Below are 17,684 nucleotides of genomic sequence, written 5' to 3' on the forward strand. Positions count from 1 at the left end.
TTCTTTTCGTAGATCTGACACCATTATTGGGACATAAAGTAGTGCAAGGCTAGAATGTACAAGACATAATACAGACTCGTGTCCGAATAAATGTCAGTTAAAATCAAGAACGACTTGAGCCTTTGTTTTATCTCGGGGGGAGTAACAATTACTACACTATAATAAATATCTGTAAATTAGCAGTTTTCTGTATTTTGTGACTCACGTTTTTATTTTCCCGTTTATTTATGCTGTTGAATTTCATGGGACAACAACATTTAGCCTTGAAAGGTTTACCAAAGTGACATTTATTAACAATTTTAATAGTTTAAAGTGATATAATGCCTGGGTTGTCTGTTGTATAATACGGTACAAAAACCTTGTAATAATCTGTAATTTTCCGCTATTTTACAAACTAATTTCTCTATTTCAAACTTCTAAAGTGTCAATAAAGTCTTTTTGTTAAAGTGTAGAACTGAATTTTCAACATCAAAAGTCAACAGAGTAGAAATCAAGGTCCCATACTGCAAACCACAAGAGTAAATCAACATAAAACACTCACATTTAATAATTATCAGATATTTTTTTATAGTGCACAGTACAGTACACACAAACATTTCTTACTTGAAAGCAGTATTTACAATATAGCACTGGGAAATTACATGAAATTATGCTAAATTTGCACAATAAACTTTAGGGATATTTCTGATAATTCTGTAATCCTTTATTCGCCCTTATACATGTTGCAAACCTGTTAGAATTTCTTTCCTTGAAGTAAAAAATGTTCAAAAAGTTATTTTGAATAATGTTGGAAACCTGTAACACTAACCTCTTTGTTATTCCTACTATGGATGTGAATGGGCAGCAGTTTCTAACATTTTTCAAAATATCTTCTTATTGCTCTATTTTGAAAGAAACTCATAATGGTTTGTAACCTCATGGGGAGAGTTAACTCTGAGTAAATTAAATTTTTTTTTTTGGTGAACTATCCCTTTAATTGGCTTTTACATCTAATATTGCAGGCATCCCTATCTTCCTCTGGATGCAAGTTCTTCCTTCCTATAAAATATGGAATACAAATAATAATGACTAACACCAAAAATTAACTGACCTCACAAATGCATTTTTACTGTAGATTGTTAGAGATCATCATGAATCATTAGATTATGTGAGACGCTCAAAACTCACCAGCTCTTCTTGCACAGATGATCTGAAGAAGAATCACAGTAGGAGCAGCAAACACCACAATCTCAACAATAATCACAATCACTACAGGAAACATGTGGATAGATGAGAGAAAGTCAATATGGTAAAGTTTAAATGACCTTTTTGATGAAATCAAAGAAATCCAATAATAATTGCAAATTCACCAACATCGAACATGCAATAGTATAAAATTATTAGCATAAACAGACATTTCATACCTCTGATTAATGATCCAAAAGTCATACAGAATTTAGTTTCTGCTTCTGTGAATAATATCTTCAGTTCAGGTCAATGATGTCAAAAATGAATTGTAAAGTATTTGCATTTTGACACAGGGGTGTCGCCAGTGGGGAAAAGGGGGACAGAGTGCATAGGCCCCGGGCAATTTAGGGCCCCTGCGACAGCAAGTGAACCCACACCCACCTCCCCCCGACCCTCCACTTTCGCCGGTCGCCTGCACAACCCCCTCCTAAACCCTAGCACAACCCCCTCTTCAGTTTCGCTGGGTACCACACAACCCACAACCAAACTACACAGGCCATTCCCTCTCACCCACCAACCGCCACCCCATTTGCAATGGTCAATTTGTGGAACTAATAGGAAGATAAAAACTTTTGATAATACCTTGTTGTGTTGGTGCTGATGCTGTGGTTTGGGCGTGTGAGCTGCTCTCTGTGTAGCAAAAATGTTTAGTTAAAATGTTTAAATGTGTGCAGACACATATAAAAAGAGGTGATTTTACTTAAAAATGTGACACCAACTAATTGTAATCAAACAAGTTTAATACCTCATTCTACAGGGGCAAACGTGACATATTTTACATTGATTTAAAAGTATATTCAGTTTTCAGATCAGTTTGTAAATTCAATGAATTGAGATTGACTCTTAACCGATCATTTAAATCACTGAGCTGTTGATTTAAGAACAGATTTGATTGGATCAGTCTAATTTATACATTAATTGTTTAGTGCAATTTGTAAAATGATGTTGTTCACTTTGTTCATGAAATTAAAGTTGTGTCTCTGAGCAGGTGAAGATTTCACCCCTTCAAAATATTTTTTTACTCAGCTACATTTAATTACATAAAACTTTGTTTTTGAATATTGGGAAGTAAAAGTATCCTAAAAAAAACACAACTATGATAAAATAGAAATACTTATGAATAGGAGATCATTTAGTTAAGAACATTAGCGATGTAAAAAAAAAACACGCAACTGCAGTCCACCACTGGGAAACAGAGTGTAATTTCAGATACTCAGTCATTGGCTACTTTCTACAAAACAAAAATTATCACCAAATATAATAATCGTTTTAATGAGAAAAAAAAGTGATGTTACAGTCAAAATATAAAAAAACTTATTTTTGACTGCCACTGTAATTTGCGAAGTTGTACATAAGCTATAATTGTGTTTCTTAATTTATAGCTTAACTAGAAATATATTCAATATTCATTCATTCATTCATTTTCTTGTCTGCTTAGTCCCTTTATTAAGCGGAACGAACTGCCAACTTATCCAGCAAGTTTTTACGCAGCAGATGCCCTTCCAGTCGCAACCCATCTCTGGGAAACATCCACACACACACATTTATACACTATGGACAATTTAGCTTACCCAATTCACCTGTACCGCATGTATTTGGACTGTGAGGGAAACCGGAGCACCCGGAGGAAACCAACGCGAAGGCAGGGAGAACATGCAAACTCCACACAGAAACGTCAACTGAGCCGAGGTTCGATCCAGCAACCCAGCAACCTTCTTGCTGTGAGGCGACAGCACTACCTACTGTGCCACTGCCTCGCCCCATAAATACCCATAATTTTATTATTAATCAATGTACATTAGCTAGTCTAGAAGAAATCACAATTTTGATATTAGTTGTCCTTATAGTGAACTCTGTTTTTTTCCAAAAAAACAAAATGAAGCTATTGTAGCGTACAGTCCAAAGATAAAATTACTTATTGATTTTATCACGGAGTATTTCGCATGGGTTTTACGACTCCTGGCTCCAAGAAGTCTGGATTTTCGTGACAGCTTAAGTAATCTAGGGAGACTGGAGAGATAAGCCTGGAACTTCAAAGACATTCCTGCCCAAATACACACACACACACACACACACACACACCGACGAGGCTGTTCCGACAGAAAGAAAATGAACTCAAAAAAATCCTGGACCAGCACAAAACTAAAGTGTTATGTTTTGTAAACTTTGTATCTCATTCTGACTTTTCTTACCTGTGTAACCTCTCTTATAACCTGTATGCATGTTCCCTTTAGGCCTTTTTAAAGCATAAATAATGTAAGGATATGAAAAATTATGTTGATGTACTTTTAAACCCCCCATGTTTGGTACCGATGGGTTTCTGCTGACATTTTACAACACATGATGCATAGAGCAAGATCATAACTCGCATTGCTTTATTCTTTAATCCCCTGTATTAAATGCCTGTCCGCATGCTTTGGGCGGACACTCAAATTTGCATACGAGCAGCCTCGAGACAAAGGAAGGTTCGCACGCGCACTTTGTCCTGAAATCATTGGTCAGAATGCTGAACGGGTTGTCACGTGACCCGCAGGTATAACCAGACTTCTCCCCAAACATCCAGAGAGAGAACGTCCGAACAAAGAACCCATCAAAACCAATGACTGTAAAAAATATGGACGACGCGACAGCCCTTTTTCCCATTGAACGCCTTGAGGGCAAAACACCTGCTTGACGGGCACAAACTGTCGCAAAAGACTGCTGAAATTGGAGCCAGACATGCGCAGAAGGATTGTCTGATGGAGCCAGAGGAGGAGCCGCGAAAATGAGCGGAGTCGAGCTTCCAATCAAACGCTTTATGTAAAATCAACTACGCCCCCCGAACTTCTCAGCATGCGTTTGCTGTCATATCAACACAAATGGATGTAATAACGTTAACAAATATGAGGGTTTTATATATTCAATCGCGCCAGCTCCAGGCCGCAGCGCATAACTTACTCGCGGCGTCGCGGGCTGATTCCGGCTCGCATGCGGCAGCGCCTGCTCGCTCGGCCGCCTCATCTGGCTCGATTGACTCAAGCTGGAATTGGGTAGTGAGTCCAGGCATCCGGAGTAGGTCCAGCAGAGGTAACATTAGTCAGTCTGAGCTCTAAGAGATAAGTCTCCGGCAGGCGAGAATCTAGCCGGAACTGTGTTTTGCTATCTGGGTGGCTAGGCGTGAATCAGCAAACTAATAAAGCCCGAAAAAAGCCCTGAACTTAGCGAATAAACAGTGTTCCACCAGGATCATGTATGTCAGAAACTATAGTTTACTGCTGAACTCATTTTGTCATGGTAAAATAACACAGAAATCGAATAATAACATTTCAGTCTACTTCAGTCTCCTGCCGAAGCTCAGACGCTGCGCTTTGAGAAACTGTCAATCACAGCTGTCAATCACGATGACACGCCCAGCATTAAATTACTGCTAAAAACAAACTGTTTACAAAAATGAAGATCTGGACCTATTTCAGCACAATAACCAGTGCCTTAATCGACCAGAACTATCTTTCGGGACATTTTATTGCAAGTGTAATATTTTTTTTTATTTGGGCTCAAGTCTCCTTCATTAACACGGAGGAGGCGGGCTTTATGACTTGTACTGCAGCCAGCCCCCAGGTGGCGATCTAACGGCCGAAACCTTCACTCAAACGTAGGCTTGCGGCACACTTGATCAAAACGTGGCCCTCAAAGGGTCTTCTAAGCCGCATGGACTTTTCCCGCCACGCTTTTCTTTATTTTCCGGCAAAGTAAACTCAGTTTAAAGTTTGCGATCGTGTTCGTCCGAACTGCATTACAAACTCCATGCATCAAGAAGGACATCAAAAGGAGTTTCATCAGGAAGAGACCCGCATAAAGAGAGAGACCTCCAGACATGAAAGCCCAGGTATTTTTAGTTATGCGAATAAGCTGTGCCCCTTTTATCAAAAAGGTGTTTTTTTATAATCTTGGTTATCCTTAGTGGTGTGTGTGGAACTGAAACCAGATTTTGCGACTCTTTTATCTGAAATCCATATTTCCGCGCTTTGCTATCTCTCTCTGTTCGTACATGTTTTATAGTCCCGTATAGACCCGATATCTCCACGTGGTTTACCTTTGTTCTGTGTTTAATGTACGTTTGTGTGTTTGTTCGTTATTCGTCTGACTAGTCAATAAATTCCATTATAATCAAATGAATTGTATTGTTTGCCTCACGAGAAAATGTCCCTGAAATACAGATTCCCCTGCCTAGCTATTATAAGTTGTTTAAAACTTATGAATGATTAATCTACTTCACAAGAAGTAGCAATTAAATTCCCTTTTTCTAAATGAATAGACCATTGCCGTGGCCGCTCTGCGGCTCTGCTTGTGTTTGTTTGGTCAAATTAACAATAAATTGATCCAGAATATTAATGATTAATAATAATTCTTTATTGTTGATAATTAATATTCTTAATCTGAGAGTCCGCTCCGTTGAGCGGGCAGGATTATATACCATCATATGTTTGTTCGACCAAATTGACTGAAGCTTAAGCCGGAATATTAATAATTAAGAATAAACCGTTATTGTTGATTATTAATATTCATAAAATGAGCTAATTTCTGTTACACTATACGTCAAATTAATCTTATATTTTATTGAAGACATTTCAGCTTATTTTGTATTTTTTTTTAAATGTATTGTGCTTTGAATAATCTTGAAGCCCTCTTCTAGTGATGCCTTACCTCCACATGATTTTTGTAAATGCTACGGAACATTATTTGCACTTTTTAAATGTTTAACTGTTAAGAATGTGTGTTTCATGAAATTGATTCCATGATTGTGCAGTGCTACAATAAAGCAATGGATGTACCAATTGATCTACACAAATCACAACTTTTTGGGTCATACAATAGATCATATATCAGGAAAGTAACAAATGTCCTATTTGAAGGAGAGTTTGCAAAAATGTATGTGATACATGCCTTTATCATCTGGTAGTCTTGGTACTTGACTACTTGTCATCACAGAGTTTGTTGTAGCAACTGGAATCAGTGCTGCTGTTGTTGTAGTTGATGCTACTAAAGATAAGAAAAAAGAAAAGTCACATTTTAATTTATGAATATCATTAGGCTACTGACAGCTTATTGTCCAAACTGTGGTGACCTTAAATCTAATTTTAGGACAATCAGCTGAAGTTCACTTCAAGAATCATCTGTCCTCTGAGTGACCTTTAGTGTGGCTTGGTTGTTGGGCCATGAGAGGCTGGTCAATCTTTAGGGTTTATAGAAAAGTCTTAGTAAATAAATAGTCAAGAGAACAGCAGTTGTGTTGGACGAAAATGTCATATCAGAGGTCAGAGGAGAATAACCAGACTGATTCAAGCAGATAAAAAAATCAAAGGGGAAACACTTAATATTGTTATAAAAGATTTGGAGATAAGATTATGGTATCTGAGATAAACTTCTCAATGATAAACCTTCATATTAGAGTGTCTTAATACAGTTGATTATGTACTTGTACTTGGTTGTGAAGAAGTTACTGGTGTATTTACAGTGGTCTCTGAGCTGCTGACTGGAGTTTGTGTCTTTGCCTCAGTTTGACCTGTGACTAGACATGTCAAGCTGTAGAATATAATTAAATACACTTTGATGATGAAGTATTCAAATATATTTTAATACTTCATCATCAAAGTTTATTTATAAACTAATTTCGAGAGGATCACATGCCTGTGACTGACACGACTGGTCCAGCATTAGCTAATGCATGTCTCATCAATCAGATGATTTCTAACTCACTATAAATAGCCAAAGTTTCTTACCTTAGTCATCTTTGTCTAGAAGAATCCTCCTTTTCACCCCCTCTCTCCCCTTTTTTCTTCTATAGGGTGGCTCAGTGGTTAGCACTCACAGCAAGAATGTCTCTGGTTTGGGTCTTAACCGGCCAGTTGACATTTCTGTGTGGAGTCTATGTTCACCCCATGCTTGTGTGGGTTTCCCCTGTGTTCCCCAGTTTCCCCCCTCAGTCCAAAAACTTGCGACATACGTAAATTGACTAAATCAAATCGGCACCATAGATAAGCTTTAATCAGCAGCACACCCTCATAGCAGTCCTTAATCAATGGATTATCAGTCTTTGCCTTATCAGTGGGGGGAGTTCTCAGTATCTACTTGAGCTCAAGCTTGCTTCTTGCCCTGTAAGCGGGAGGGAGCCCCGGGCTCTTGATCTTATGAGCTCAGGGCTCTCTCCCGGGACTGCATGCCAAACATGCTTTATAATCAATTATCAGCTAAGTGTGAACTCTTGAAATAACTGATATTATAAAGACCATTTACCTGAGTACTTGACAGTGAATGAGGCTGAGGTCTTTAGTTGATTTCTCTGAGTAAGCTGACATCTCCATTCTCTGTTGTGATCTTCTTTTAAGAGTTTTGTTGTCAGAGTTATCATACAGCGACTTGAGAAGTTATCCGATATCTGATATCTGGAGTCTTTCATCAGATTCTCACCAGCCTGATTCACCCACATTAGCTGATATCCTTCATAATTTACCAAATCACCACAAGTGGATGCATAAAGATCCAGCTGACAGTAGAGAGTCACAGATCTGCCTGCTCTGATCCCAGTCTGAGAGAGTGATGAAGAGACTAAAACACAAAACAAGACAAAAATGCAATGATGGATTCACTCTTTATAGGTTATTTTAAGATATTATGTGCTGTACAGAAACTCTGACCATGAAGAGCCTGCAGATAAACACGTGCAGCAGGTCCATATTGTTCTCCATTCACATATTGTTGGCAGATGTAAAATCCATAATCTTCTTTTTTGACTTTCTTGATGTTCAGAGAGCAGTCAGAGCCCAGACTCAGTCTCTCACGTCTCATTATGTCTGTCTTCAGTGACCCTCCAGCAACCAGTTCAACCGTCTCTGAATGTCTGTTATAGTTCCAAACAGTTGATGTGCAGTCAGAAAGAGCATTATTACAAGGCAGACGGACATTTTCACCAGAACTGAAGAACACATGAGTTTCTTCTGCTCCACTGGTACCTGAAGGAATCACAAAACATTTGAGTAATCATATTGAATATCAATCTATTAAAATAAGAAATGGGGCTTAATATGAGAACACACTATGATTGCCAGAAATAATAAGCTTTCTGTCAGACTCTGTTACTTTGAGCAATTTAATGTAACATCTTGAAGATCACTAAAAGATTTGTTTTTACCTGTGGGAAGTGGACAGAGAATGATCAGCCACAGTAAACACACATGACACTCTTTAGCCATTTTCTGTTTCTGTCTGTCTTTCATTTCTCTATATAGTTATACAGTCGCTCCTCCTTTAAACTTTATTAGCTCATCCTGTGGTTGTGCTTCCTCTGGTCTAAACCAAGCAAATGTTCAGCTTTGACACTGTGATAAAGCCAGCCTGATCTCACGAGAAACAAACTAAATTCACTGACATGCTCTCGGTGCCTGATGGACAAAATAAAAGTATGACATTATATAATTAATTATGTTAAATTCACCATGACACTTTGTAATAGTCCACAGCAGCATTAGACACAGTTTAATAAAACAGAACAATGGAATTTTCCAAACTGCTTCAAGCCATAACTGTTAGCACTTTGTTCCACTTCTTTCTTTTGGTAATTTCCTTTTATAATGTTATTGTTTTTGTTGTACAAATTAAACAACAGTTTTGAGGATACCCAAAAATGAAAAGTAGCTTACTACATTATTTATATTCTCTCATGCGATTCGAAACCTCTTTATTCTGTTGAAGACAAAGGAAAATATGTTAAAGAAAAGCTGAAAACCTGTAACCATCTATAGTTTTACAGTCCCCGCCCTGTATTTGCATTTGTCGGACCCTGTTTAATGTGTGCCTGTTACTCCTTGCTGTTGCGTTCTCTTGGGCCACACCTATGTAAATTGTAAGGGTTACCCCTGTTAGTTGCCCAGGTGAGTCATTGTCGACTGCGTTTTTTTTTCACACACTGATTGCAAATTGATTCACTTGTGTTTATTCCACACGCATGAATTTTCTTTTCACGCTTTTTCTCATGTTATTTGAGGACCTAGGGTGAGTTTAAGGAAATATAAACATTTTTGCAGTGCTAGAGCGGTATAAACTCTAAAATGTTAAAAATGCCCTGAATTACTGTTCCTTAACACTAACATGGACCACTAAGTGAAGTTTATGTATAAACAAATTTCGAGAGGATCACGTGCTTATGATTGCTAGCGGCTGGATCCGCATTATCCAATTCACTATGCTCCAATCAGATGACTCCTAAACTACTATAAATACCTTGGGGTTCATTCCACTGCTATCTTCATTTTGAAGAGTCCCCCCTTCCTCCTCCTTCTTAGACGGGTGACACGGTGGCCCAGTGCGTAGCACTGTCGCCTCACAGCAAGAATGTCTCTGGTTCCTGGCTTTACCAAACTATCAGACATTTCTGTGTGGAGTTTGCACTTCTCTCCGTGCTCATGTCGGGTTCCCCGGTTTCCTCCCACTGCCTAAAAACATGCAATTAAGTCAATTGAACAATCCAAATTGGCACCATAGACGCGCTTCTAGTATGTAGTTGATTTCAAGATCATTCACTTGCTACAGCAGGGGAGTTCTCGAGATCTACCTGAGCTCAAACTCCCCTCCCGCCTTGCAACAGGAGGGAGCCCTGGGCTCGAGGATCTCATGAGCTCAGGGCTCTCTCCCGGGACAGCATGCCAAACAAGCTTTTACAATTAATCATCAGCTAAGTGTAAACTCTTGAATAACATAAAATAAACAACAATGTAAATTGAGACACTTCTCCACTTCTGCATGCCATCAACCTTACTGTTGACTTGCGTGTCAAAAATGACTTGGACACCATTTTAACAGCAACAAAAGCTGGCGACTTTCTATAAAATAACTCTAACATTTAAAAAAAAAAAAGCATAATTATATTTACTTCAAGGCTGTACACATTTAAGATTAAATGGTTGTCCTTCTGGTCAGTTTTAATCAGCCAGTTCTAAAAACGTTTTACACTAGAGAACCTACACACACACACACACACACACACACACACACACACACACACACACACACACACACACACACACACATACACTGTCTGCTGCTTTATCTTTTATGAACACTGTTTACACTTATGCAGATAACTTTTCGCCTTTAAAATAGCATTTATTTTACAGTTTTTAACAGACGCTAGGACACATTTCTTAATACTTTGTCACTTTTGCCAAACACTTCTCACAGTAAGCACAAGAATTCTATGTGGGCTAAATTGAGGATAAATAATCAAAGACATGCTTTATAAGTGAATTAAATAAGCTAAATTGGCCATAGTGTATGTGTAAGCATGTGAGAGTTTATGGGTGTTTCCCAGTGCTGGGTTGCAGCTGGAAGGGTATCTGCTGTGTCAAACATATGCTGGATAAGTTGACAGTTCATTCCCCTGTGGTTACCCCTGATGAATAAAGGAATTAAGCTGAAGAAAAATGAATGACTAAATAAAAATCCATTTTGTATATTGTTTACACTGTAAAAAAAATCCAGAATATCACAGCATTACTCTAATTTCATTCATTCAATTACTTTTACATTTACATTTAGTCATTTAGCAGACACTTTTATCCAAAGCAACTAACAAATGAGGACAAGGAAGCAATTTACACAACTATAAGAGCAACAATGAATAAGTGCTGTAGGCAAGTTTCAGGTCTGTAAAGTTTAAGAAGCAAAGCATTAGTAGTGTAAGTTTTTTTTTTTTTTTTTTGAGTACAGTTAGCCGTGGAGCCAGAGAGGCAATTGCAGATTAGAAAGGAAAGTGGAGACTAAACAGTTGAGTTTTTAGTTGTTTCTTGAAGACAGCAAGTGACTCTGCCGTTCTGATGCAGTTAGGGAGTTCATTCCACCAACTGAGCAGATTGAATGCGAGAGTTTGGGAAAGTGATTTCTTCCCTCTTTGGCATGGAACCACAAGGCGACGTTCATTCACAGAATGCAAGTTTCTGGAGGGCACATAAATCTGTAGAAGTGAGAGCAGATAAGGAGGAGCTAAGCCAGAGGTCGCTTTGTAAACAAACATCAGCGTAGAGGTCTGCATTCCCGCGGCTGTAATGCGGGAGCTGCGAGACCCGACCACATTTCTGCGGCGTGGGAATAAATTTCCGAATAAAGCGAGAAAGGGGTCAGTAACGAGTGTAATTTTGGACAGGAGCGGGTGGTTCAACAAATATTGCTCCCGGCTCCCCACGAGCAAGCGAGCACGCGCATGTTATTGTGTGAAAGAGACAGCATGATGCTGTGTTTAGCTTGTTTGTTGCTTTGTGCTTTTTGTGCTTTGTGCGAGATGCTGTCTGTGTGTCTGTGTTACTTGCTTCTGCTTGTGTGTGTGTGTTTATACAGACAGCGTGTTATAGGCTGTCTGTACTCTGTATAGCTGGGTGGTTTTCAGTTTTGTTCCACCAGCCCAGCAAACGGATGAGTAGCGGAGTGACATGTGCCCTTTTAGGTTCATTAAAGACCACTCGTGCTGCTGCGTTCTGAAGCATCTGAAGAGGTTTGATAGAGTTATGCCTAGTTCACACTAAAGGATTTTAAGCCTGATTTGAGCCCGATTTGGAAGTTAACGAGCTCGCCGACAGATCGGGCTGTGATCGGGAAGAAATCTGCGGGTGCACGGCGCTCGCCGCTCTTTATGTGTGAACTACTGAACAACGCATCAACGAGGCTGGCTGACGGGTCGCCGACACCTCGCAGACGGAAATCCAACATTCAGCATGCGCTAAATATTCCAGAGCAGTCGGCCGACTCAACCCCACGTGTGGTCAGATGTAGTGACGAGCTGCAGCAAATGAAAGAGCATATTAGCATGAGCCGCGTGCCTGTGTGCTCAGGAGTTTAGCAGAAACATCTGTGATTGGTCAGAATGGGCATCGGTGCACTCACTTCATTCTGCGTTAGCACAGACATGAGAGTAGGCTATATTAACAGTGGAACTAGAATTCTGTAACTATTAGAATTACCATACTGCTCATTCTGATGGTTCTTATATAAAACGCCATATTGTCACAACATATTTACATTCAAAGCTATTATTGAGATATTAAAATTAAGCTTTGAATGTCTGGCATCATATTTAATGACACCATTACCCTAAAAATATAATCTTTTTTTGTAATACAGCCTATAAATATGTAGTTAAGATACTAAAACACTTAAAAGTCTTGGCTTTCATTTTCACTTTCAAACAGGAGCTATTTCACAGCACATAATATGCTGTTTTTAAAGATATCTGAAGTAAATTGATGTTTTTGCCATCAGAAAGTTTTGTTTATGTTAGCAGGAAGTTGCTAGGCAAGAAAATGCACACATATTTAAAGTCACAGTGAAAAGTATTAGACATGCATGTAGTCATTTTAACCAATATGGTAATTTAAGGCAGAAATGCTCAGTTCTTTACTGTTTTGTAATAAAAAAAAACTATGTCAGAAAGAAATACACTAATAGTTAGAAAACGGCAGGGTGTTATAAATATGTTAGTTTTATTTCAAAGAGTTATAAAATTACAAAAATTAACTCTCTGTGTATCTATCCACTGGAAGCTTGCAGATGAGTGATTGATCTCCTGATAAATCAGCTGATTTGACAATGTTTTTAAATGCTTTCTTCAAAGCTTGAAACGCTGTCAGTGATGTAATCAGCACACAAGCAGCCAATAGTGTTCAGCTTTTTTCTGACGACTCCTCCCTCAAAATTTCATTGGCTGTGGTTTGGTAGCTTGAATGAGCTGATGGGGAATGAGTTGTTGTCAGATCATGTAGTGTGTGACCCCCCTCTTGTGGATCGTTCACGGAGTGTTGCGTAGTGTGAACACCACAGAGATTAAAAGACACAAAGTCAGGTCATGTAGTGTGAACGGCACAGCGATCTGCTGATGTTTAAAATCCTGTAGTGTGAACTAGGCTTTAGCTGGAAGCCCGGCTAGTAGAGAGATGCAATAGTCCAATCTGGAGAGAACAAGAGCTTAAACAATGAGTTGAGCTGCATGTTCAGATAGGAAGAGTCGGACCTTTCTGATATTAGAGTGCAAATATGCAAGATCGAGCAGTTCTAGAAATGTGGTCAGAGAAGTTTAGTTGGTCATCAATCGTTACTCCAAGGCTTTTCACCATTTTGGATGCAGTAATGGTTGCCCCATCCATCCGAATTAAAAATTTATGGTGTAGAGTCGAGTTGGCAGGAACTTCAAGCATTTCCGTTTTCACAAGGTTAAGCTGAAGATGATGATCATTCATCCAGTGCGAAATGTCCAACAGGCAGGGTGAGATGCGAGCTGGAACCGAGGCATCATTCGGCTTTTTGGCTTAGACTCTTTCATTACTCTAATTTTTCACAGTAAATTACATTAGTATCGCTTCAGTATTCAGAATTTTATTGTGTGAGGCACTCTTTTTTTTCTAAAAATATAAATTCTATTATAACATTGAATTTCTTACACATGAACTTTTAGGTTATACTGGCACTTTTATCCCCAGAATCTGAATCTGTATCATATTTAGAAATATATACATTTATAATATTTATAGGTATTTTACATCATTTTAATGTTATATTATTTTTTTATTTTATTATTGTTTATTTTAGTTTTTTTTTTATAAATTGTCATTCACAGAAAGTCTTACCATTAAAAACAAATAAACTTGTGCATCAGGTTTATTGTTGTGTATTCACATAATGTTGGCAGCTATGATCCATGTTCTTCTTTTGTCACTTTCTTGATGTTTAGAGAGCAGTCAGAGCCCAGACTCACTTTTCATATGTTAATAAAGACTGTAAGAAATCAGTTTGAAAACACTGGGTTAATTCATAGAGAGCTGGCTAATTAGTCTGTTTTTGTTTCTTCTCCAGAATTGCATGCATTATCAGATTAATGTCCCACAACCATTTTACTTTTCTTTACCGTTCTACTTTACCCTAAATTTTTACTGGTACCAAATCTCAATTATCAGAATATAATTATTTTTATGACCAGATTATTTATGACAACTTAATAATTTATGCCAAATACAAATGACAAATCAGAATGTTGTTGTTACGTCCAAAAAGGAGATGTTTTTGCTTTCACATACTTGTGACTGGACCACTTGTGCTGCAGGGGTAAACTTACATTTAGAACATTTTAAAAGCAGAGTAAATTATTATGCCAAGGTATTTGTTATGCCATATTTGACACACAAAAAATCCAATTCTAAAATTCTTTTAGTATAAAACCCAAAAAAGTAATGTTTTGAAAAGTGTATATTTTTCAAGATTTTTCAAGATTTATTATCAAGTAAATGCACTATATTAATAAATAGTTTAAAAAAATCTAATGTATGCTGAAGTTGAACATTGAATCGAAAATTTAAGTAGAATTTGATAAGTTGAAAATAATTTTAGTTAAGTCAGTTATTAAAGACACACAATACAGACAAAAATCCATGATAATAAATTCAAAAGGAAATACAGCTGCTGAGATGACAATGGGATTTTGAAACATATATATAACATTCAGTCTCAACAGAAAAATCCACAAACATCTTCACTGTCAGTCCTTTCTATTTAAGGTATTATCATGTTATTTAAAATTCACTCAGTAAATTCCCCTGTGTAAAATGAACACTGCTCAACCCTAATATGCACACCTGCCCTCTTTGTGTTTTGCCTTTCAGTTCCAGTGTTTTCAGATGTGAACGCACAGTCAAGTACAAATATCTGAGATCATCTTCCACCCTAAACTCATTGGTGTGAATGATCTCACATTTCCTTCTCTAAGTGAGATGATGTGTGCTCAAATTATGTCTCATAGAAATACATGGAAATCACAAGTTCATGTTTGGATTTCACAGAAATTAAACAAATTAGACAAAAGACCAATTTCTCTTGAATATTGTTCATACATTTGTCTAAATCTGTGTTAGGCCCTACTCTCACTGCAAATTCCCTGGCATGATGTGCTGTTTTGTAGGCAAAGCAATAATAATAATAAGAGAAGTTGCCCATACAGTGACCTAGTGAGTGAAAAGCTATGTGGTGCAGAGGTAGTAGTTTGACATGATGTTAGAGGAGATGGAAAACCTCTTCAGAATCTATGTAGATGTTTGCCGTGAACTGTCTGAAACTTTAAATTGCTTATACAATGTAAGACCTGATAAGTTAAGTTAAACTGGTTAATGCAACCGATTGGGGCAAACTATTTAAATTTTGAAACCATTTGGTTTGAGTATGTACTGTAAACGTCAAAGTAACTTTAAAAATAAATAAGTTAAACTAACTTATGTCATTTAGTGATTTTCACTGTGAAGTTTTACAGTGTACTTCATTATAGCTGTTCAAAACTGATCCTTTCCAACTTTCTACGTCAAGCAAAATTGTGCAGTTCATTTCTTTACATTCACAAACAGCTACATTACACACTGCAAGTATATATACAAGTACATCTACAAGGTACGAATAAATTAGGCTGTAGCTGGATAGATGAAGAAGAAGACATTTGAAATATGCTGTATTTAATGTTGAGTATGAGGTCAATATGGGAATAGGAAAGGGACTTTAAAGCAAATTGCATATAGTCAGTGCATTGCTATGTCTATTTTTGTTTGTAAGCAGTAATTTATTCTAAAATTGTTGATGTCAAAATGTATCTGTGTGGTAGTCAGGGTCCTTCCTCTGTTTTCTTAAAAAAATAAATAAAAATAAAAAAAAACATAAAAATATATGTTTTTAATGTTTTAAGATATAAGATTGAAAATCTTCCAAAAAGAACGAATCTTCAGATTGTGCAGTTTAAAACTCACCTGCTATCCTTGCACAGATGAATTGTAGAAGAATCACAGTAGAAGCTGCAAACACTGCAATCTTAACAATCATCACAATCACTGCAGGACATGTGTGGACAGATAAGAGACACAAAGAAATTCAAGGGTTCACTTTCAAACAATTAAAGAATTGTACAGCAAAACGAACAATTATTGACATTTACTGACTGTTTTATTGTTAGAAACGAACAGCATTGCAAAGTCATAGTCGTACTGACTTCAGGTTCTGATGTTGTGTCAGTGGAGCATGTCTGTTAATTTAGTTCAAATATATAATGGTATATTTAACAATTTATCAAGACTTGTTATTAATAGAAAAGAAAAGAATTCAGATTTTTTAATATTTGTAAATCACAAGTTTGGATTTCACAGAAATTAAACAAATTAGACAAAAGACCTATTTCTCTCTCAAATTTCTTGTTCACACATTTGTTTAAATCTGTGTTAGGCGCTTTTCTCAATGCAATGATAAAGAATTCAGATTTTTCAGTGATCTCTTTATAAGTTTTAAGAGAGAGATCAGAGTTATTTTTAATGACTATTTTCACAAGACAAGCAAAGTATGTGAGAGCAACTACAAACCACTTGTGGTGTCACCAACTGTCCTGTGAGTGGCACTATAGTGGTGTGTAGTAATGTGAAAATGAGAGAGGAGAACAGTCTGGACATGTGTTGCAATTCAAATAGGATATATCAGGCTCAGAAGGGTAATTCGGAGTGAAAGAATTATGGCCACAATAATTAAGTGTCATTTCAAACTGAGAGATCAAATCTGGCCACTTTGAAGAGCTCTTTGGAATAAAGAATTTCGAAAAAATAACACTTCAGGAAAATATCATTTAAGCATGGGAAGCTGTTTGGTGTCACATATTGCACTCGATTCAAAGGGCTAATTCCAATGCTGTAATCCCTCCAGAGGGACCCTCCAAAGGAATTAGTGAATCCGCTTGTTAAGTGTGACGTCAAGCGAAGCGGCTTTCGGGTCCAAGCGCTCTATTCAACTGAATGGGGAGACTCATGAAATGGTAATAATAAACGTTTACAAAGCGATTTAATACTTTCGAAAATCACGATCGCAGTTTATATGTCCATGCCTAATATCCGATGGCCAGAAAGTGATTCATTTTTTATAAATTGTTACAATTTTTGTATTTGTTTTGCAGCAAGCCCAGAGATTTTTGTGTACACTACGATTTTATATAAAATTTACTTTAATGTGTGATAGGAACAAAACGTGATTATAAACGATTGATTTCTCCACTCAAATGAGTGGCGGCTTGGACCAGGAAACAGTATACATACGTCACAAACACGTCACCACTTAACAAGCGGATAGGGATGTGCCCATATGGAACTCGGTCTTATGTCTCTTCTAGATAATAGCACCGCTAAAGTAAGAAAGACGATGATTACCTTTTGTAGGGCGTTGATGTGTGTTTCTGCGTGAAGGAGTCACAGATTTTGTGGTGCTGACAGGAATCACTGGAGTTGCATCATCTTGTGCTGTTCAAGATAAATGTTAGTTCCTACAACAAGGATATTGTTTTAAAGGGTACTGCTTAAGTGACGAGCTGTTGAATCCCTAAAGACACTTTTTTTCTCAGAGTGTAAAGTGCAACATGCATCATACTGTAGAGA

General features: G+C 37.5%; 1 protein-coding gene and 1 long non-coding RNA gene across 8 annotated transcripts in view; one reads left to right on the forward strand and one right to left on the reverse strand.

Moving 5' to 3' along the window:
- Positions 1–17,684, forward strand: part of LOC137487900 (uncharacterized) — a 1,155,393-nt gene that overhangs the window by 777,393 nt on the left and 360,316 nt on the right. The window lies entirely within an intron of this gene.
- Positions 524–8,461, reverse strand: dicp3.3 (diverse immunoglobulin domain-containing protein 3.3). Of its 7 annotated transcripts, none has more exons than XM_068213864.2 (8): positions 8,396–8,461; positions 8,154–8,216; positions 7,902–8,072; positions 7,501–7,812; positions 1,810–1,857; positions 1,404–1,448; positions 1,168–1,248; positions 524–1,038 (listed from the first exon to the last, which is right to left on the reverse strand). In XM_068213864.2, exons 1-8 carry the CDS (start codon positions 8,454–8,456, stop codon positions 965–967), a joined length of 855 nt encoding a protein of 284 aa, XP_068069965.2. In that variant the 5' UTR covers positions 8,457–8,461; the 3' UTR covers positions 524–964. The 7 variants fall into 7 exon arrangements, with proteins under 7 accessions (XP_068069965.2, XP_073781604.1, XP_073781603.1 ...); XM_073925503.1 differs by adding an exon at positions 6,151–6,243 and having other exon boundaries at positions 7,902–8,216; XM_073925502.1 differs by adding an exon at positions 6,151–6,246 and having other exon boundaries at positions 7,902–8,216.

The sequence above is a fragment of the Danio rerio genome, chromosome 16 (assembly GCF_049306965.1).
Source record: "Danio rerio strain Tuebingen ecotype United States chromosome 16, GRCz12tu, whole genome shotgun sequence".
Lineage (NCBI taxonomy): Eukaryota > Metazoa > Chordata > Actinopteri > Cypriniformes > Danionidae > Danio > Danio rerio.